Source organism: Nematolebias whitei, chromosome 13, assembly GCF_014905685.2.
Source record: "Nematolebias whitei isolate Nwh7 chromosome 13, NemWhi1, whole genome shotgun sequence".
Taxonomy (NCBI): Eukaryota; Metazoa; Chordata; class Actinopteri; order Cyprinodontiformes; family Rivulidae; genus Nematolebias; species Nematolebias whitei.
The window spans coordinates 41496900-41502669 of record NC_056510.1 but is presented as its reverse complement, the minus strand read 5'-3'; the positions used below and the strand labels follow the sequence as shown (position 1 = coordinate 41502669).

Genomic DNA, 5770 nt, shown 5'->3' with positions numbered 1-5770 from the left:
CTGTACGGGAGCATGATGTTAGACATTCGCTCCAATCAGTGAACCCCAGGAATGCTACTGGCCCAGATGGAGTACCTGGCAGGGTGCTCAAAGCATGTGCCCTCCAGCTCGCCCCCACCTTCACCAGAATTTTCAATCTCTCCCTGGCCCAGGCAGTCATCCCTCCCTGCTTAAAATCTGCAACCATCATCCCAGTGCCGAAAACGCCTACCAGCACCAGCCTGAATGATTACCGACCGGTGGCTCTCACTCCGGTAATCATGAAGTGCTTCGAGAGACTGGTTCTCCAGCACATCAAGGCCTATCTCCCTCCGAACTTTGACCCCTACCAGTTTGCATATCGCACCAACAGGTCCACAGAGGATGCTATTGCAGTAGCTCTCCACACCGCGCTGAGCCACCTGGAACAGCACAGCTACGTTTGAATGCTCTTTGTGGATTACAGCTCGGCCTTTAATGCAATCATTCCGGACATTCTTATAAATATATTGGACAATCTCGGCCTCCCCCCACTCACATGTGCCTGGATAAAAGACTTCCTAACCAATCGGCCCCAATCTGTAAGACTTGGTCCCCACCTCTCCTCCACTCGTACGCTGAGCACTGGCTCCCCACAGGGCTGTGTGCTGAGCCCCCTCCTGTACTGTCTCTACACCCATGACTGCAGCCCGGCCCACAACAACAACCTCATCGTTAAGTTCGCTGATGACACCACAGTGGTCGGACTAATCTCTAAGTGAGATGAGACATTTTACAGACTGGAGGTCCTGGAGCTAGTGACTTGGTGCTCAGAGAAAAATCTGGCTCTGAATATAAAAAAAACCAAGGAGGTGATTATTGATTTCAGGAAGCACAGCACCAACCTAGCCCCCCTTTACATCAACGGCGAGTGCGTGGAGAGGGTTCACACTTTCAGATTTCTTGGTGTCCATATCTCTGCTGACCTAAACTGGAAAGAGAACACCACAGCGGTCATCAAGAAGGCTCAGCAGAGACTACACTTCTTAAGAGTACTGAAGAAGTACAACTTGAATACAAAACTGCTGCTGACCTTCTACCACTCGTCCATGGAGAGCCTGCTGACATACTGCATCTCAGTATGGTACGGCAGCTGCACCCTGGCTGACAGGGAGAGGCTTCAGAGAGTAGTCAAGACAGCACAAAAGTTGGCTGCCCTCTCCCCTCCCTGATGGACATTTACACATCACGCTGCCTCAACAGAGCAGAAAACATAATCAAGGACTGTTCACACCCGGGTTTTGAACTGTTTGACTTCCTACCTTTGGGGAAACGCTACAGGTGCATCAGAACACGAACAAACAGATTCAAGAACAGTTTTTTCTCGAACACCATCACCACACTGAACTCACACATGCACTGATTTAATCATCTAACCTCCCAAACCCCTGGACTTCTACTGTGCAATACTACTGACATTTCATACCCTCAGTCACCTTAACTACCTCACTAATATCCATAATGTGCAATATAATTGTGAAATACTTGTATTTTTTACTTTCATTATTATATCTATATTGCGTTACATTTTTATATTTTAGTGTGTGTTTTCTTAAGGCGTGTTTTTGCACTGAAAAAAGGAGTGGCTCTTAAGAGTCAGAGTCAGAGTTTCTTTATTGTCATTCGCACCTCATGTGGTACATGTGGTGGAGCGAAATTATGCACACAGGGTCCCAGTTACATCCAACAATAAAATGTATAAGAAAAACAGTAATAACATCTAAGATATGAACTAAGAAAAACATCAACTAAATATACAGTAAGCACTCATAACATAAAACATTGAACATCAGCACAAACATGAACATGAGTCTGTGAGCAGATGTGCACGCATGAACACATCAACATTGAAACAGATCAGCAGCAACATGAAACAGATCAGCAGCAACATGAAACAGATCAGCAGCAACATGATATGGTTTTTCACAGTGATTATTCTAGTTAGAGATTCATGAGTCTAACAGCCTCAGGGTAGAAGCTGTTCCTCAGTCTAGTGGTTCTACACTTAATGCTCCTTAACCTCCTTCCTGAGGGGAGTGGGGCAAAAAGTGTGTGTGCTGGGTGGGTGGGGTCCTTCATGATGCAGGTGGCCCTCTTCCTGCATCTGGAGGTGTAGATGTCTGTGATGGTGGGGAGACTGACTCCAACATCTTCTGTGCAGCCTTCACCACTCTCTGCAAAGCTTTTCTTTCTGCAGCTGTGCAGCCTCCATGCCACACATTGATGCTCGAGCACAGGATGCTCTCCACTGCACACCTGTAGAAGGAGGTGAGGACTGAGCTTCCCAGACCAGCTCGCCTCAGCCGTCTGAGGAAGTAGAGTCTTAATTTCATTGTACTGCGTATAATGACAATAAAGGCATTCTGATTCTGATCTCGTGTGAATGCACCACATTAAAAGCAGTCATTGGGGAGATTACACTGGTCCTTAAGTAAAACTAACCCGTGCGAATAGGGCTTCTGTCAGACATGTGTCTATGACTTTTACAGAGCAAGTCTCTGTGCTTCAGAGATACGTGCTTATTTATAAACTACATTTTTATCAACCCTTTGATTACAATGTGACTTCCTCATGACATCACCAATCATCCATTCATCCATCCATTATCTTTACCTGCTTCTTCCTTTTTGGGTTGCGGGATCGTTGGTACCCATGTCCAGCTATCACTGTGGGAGAGGCAGGGGACACCCTGGACAGGTTGCAAGTCATCACAGGGACACATAGAGACAAATGAGACAAGCAACCATTCACTCTCTCACTCACACCTAGAGACAATTTAGAGTTACTAATCAGCCTAACATGCATGTTTTTGGTCTGTGGGAGGAAACTGGAGTACCCAGAGAAAACCCACGCATGCACGAAGCAAACTTGCAAACTCCACCCAGGAAGTCCCCCGGACCAGGATTTGAACTGGGGAAACCTGCTCGCTGAGAGGCAGCAGCTCTACCAACTGTGCCACTGTGCTGCCCCATCACCAGTCATATTTATTTAAAATAACAGTGTATGACCAAATTGCTAAATGTGTGATCCTGGACTTCTTATCTGATGCTAATTAGCAGTAAAAATGAACAAAAACTAGTCTTTACCTCAAAGCAAAGCTATGATTGCAGCTTTGCAGAGCTGACAAGAGAACAACAGTTTATGACGTGGGAAAACTATAGTAATAAATGATGACCTTAATTTTTATATTTCAACAGAGACGGTACACAAAAGCTGCAGTATGCAAGGAATTTTCAGCCTCAAAACGATGAAGTCAGACACATCAGAGTTTTGCTTTATGGACCAGTTGGCGCTGGAAAGTCCAGCTTCATCAACTCTGTCAGTAATGTCTTAAGAGGGAAAATGACCATCCCTGCTTTGACCGGTGCAACCGTATCTGACACAAGTTTAACCAAGAAGGTAAGAAGAACTCTTAGTTGTACTCGGGGTTGAACTACCATTTGTACTCATAGCTGACATTTTCAATGCATTTTCAGAGATTTTAGTGCTAGTATTTGCATATTGTCTGTATAATACTGTCATTTTATCCCCGATGTAATCTCCAATTGTCTGACCATTTTTTTAAAGATGCTGTAGATTTTTTAATTAGAATGAATGAAATGATTTTTCAGTTACATACTTTTTTGAGAAGTAAGATTCACGTTTCTAGCAGAACTTACACTATTATTTATACTTAAACATGTTTCCATTGAGCGTAATCAAACTTTGGCTTTAGTGGAGCTGCTGGTTAGCACTGTTGCTGTGAATGAAGAAGGACCTGGGCTTGACTTTTAAATTGGAAATTTCTGCATAAAGTTTACATTTTGAACATTTACAGCCAGTAATAGTTATAATGTCATACATCTAGAGTTGAGTAGATGATTGTCACCAGAGCCAATGCCTCCAGCCTTGTTGTTTGATCTAAAACAAAATTTTATTGTTGGTTACACCAGAATGCAGTTGAAGGACAAAACTTTATTTTACTTTGTAACAAAATAAAGGCAATTTTTTTTAAATTAGTTTAGTGTATTAAATTTTATAATAGTTTCAAAATTTACCTCTATTTTATTTTTATTTACTCATTGACAGTTTTTACTGGTTGCATCAAGATTTGTTCTTACATATTTACTATTCTGTCTTTCAGTATGAAACCCACAAAATCCAGAAAGAAGGCAGAGGCACCTACTTCCCATTTGTGTTCAATGACATCATGGGTCTGGAGGACGGAACTGGAAGAGGAGTCTGTGCTCATGATCTCAAACTGGCCATGATGGGGCATGTGACGGAAGGTTACAAGGTACAACTGTTACACTTTGACCACATTGCAAATTCTAGTCCTTTAAAGTCATTTGAAGACAAACCATTACTTTGACCCTTTAAGTTTACACTTTAATAAATAGATCATTTTCCCCTCATAACTTTCATATAATTTGCTCCACCTTTATGTAACTTAGTCCACAATAAACACTTTTAGTGAACTCAAACTCTGATTGTTCTTTTATAAATCCCCACTCATTTAACTTTTCAGTTCAATCCTGCCTCTCCACTGTCCAGTGGTGATGCAGACTACGAAGCTTCTCCAACTGTAGACGACAAAGTCCATGTTCTAGTTTGTTTCTACTCTGCTAATGCAGCTGCTATGAACACCTCCGTTTTAAAGAAAATGAAGGAAATCAGGGAAGCAGCCAATGACCTGGGTAAGAACAGACCTTTGAATGTAATTTATAATTTCACAACAACTATGTTGTATATAAAGTTGATAAAAATATTACATGGAAAAACTGAAGAGTTTAGTTCTTCTGTAAATTTTGACTTTGGTTCGCAACAATGTTTCCAGCAGCTACATCACACTCTGAGTTAGTTCTTTTCTTACATCTGCTTGACAATTTAAATATCTAATTGTGATCAAAAACTGAAATGATTTTATATCTCATCAAAAAAGCAAATGTAAAATAACAGGAGAAAAGTAAATGTTTGCATCTGCAGGTATTCCCCAACTGGCAGTTATCACCAAAATTGATGAGGCTTGTGGTGAAACTGACAATTTTCTGAGAAATGTCTACAAGAGCAAACATTTAAAGAAAAAAGTGAGTTTCAAACTTCAGCAGAATGTAAGTTTACAAATGACAATATTTGCCTCATAGTGAAATCTTGTTTTTATTTTTATAGATGACCGACTTTAGTTCAAGTCTGGGGATTCCGATGAACTGCATCCTTCCTGTGAAGAACTACAGTAAAGAAACTCAAATAGATGTGGACGTTGATACTCTCATCCTTGATGCACTGAGACTAATTATTGACTTTGGAGATGACTACACTGATAAACTGTAAAGCTTCAGAGTACAAAGTTGCTATTTATGGCAGTCGCAGCAGTAAAACTAGGCCAACCAGTGGCAATCTAGACCTATAGACCTGCCTTCAGCTTGAATAAAATATACAGTTATGTAAATTTAATCTCAATGAGCTTTGTAGTGATCTAGTATAGAGCTGTATGAATGGGTAAATGAGGACACAGATTGTAGTGTAAAGAGCTTTGAGTATCTTGAAATAAGATAGAAAGACGCTATATAAGTACAGTCCATTTACCATTTAATTTGCACTTCTGATTACTTTAGAAATGTACTAAATTAATTGGCATCAGAATCATTTGTAATGAGTCAGGGGACACACTGGTGTGTGTGTGTGGAGGGTGGGGTCCTGGGTGGGGGGGAGGTCTCGGGGTCGTCCATCGGAACATTTTGAACAAAGTAAACTACTTCCTGCATTCTAGTGT

General features: G+C 41.4%; 1 protein-coding gene across 1 annotated transcript; it reads left to right on the top strand.

The window, feature by feature from the left end:
- The first annotated feature begins 260 nt into the window (after positions 1-260).
- LOC119419405 (interferon-induced protein 44-like) lies at positions 261-5328 on the top strand. The gene is made up of 6 exons (XM_037686711.1): positions 261-352; positions 3216-3417; positions 4142-4294; positions 4526-4694; positions 4984-5084; positions 5167-5328. Exons 1-6 carry the CDS (start codon positions 261-263, stop codon positions 5326-5328), a joined length of 879 nt encoding a protein of 292 aa, XP_037542639.1.
- Positions 5329-5770: the final 442 nt, after the last annotated feature.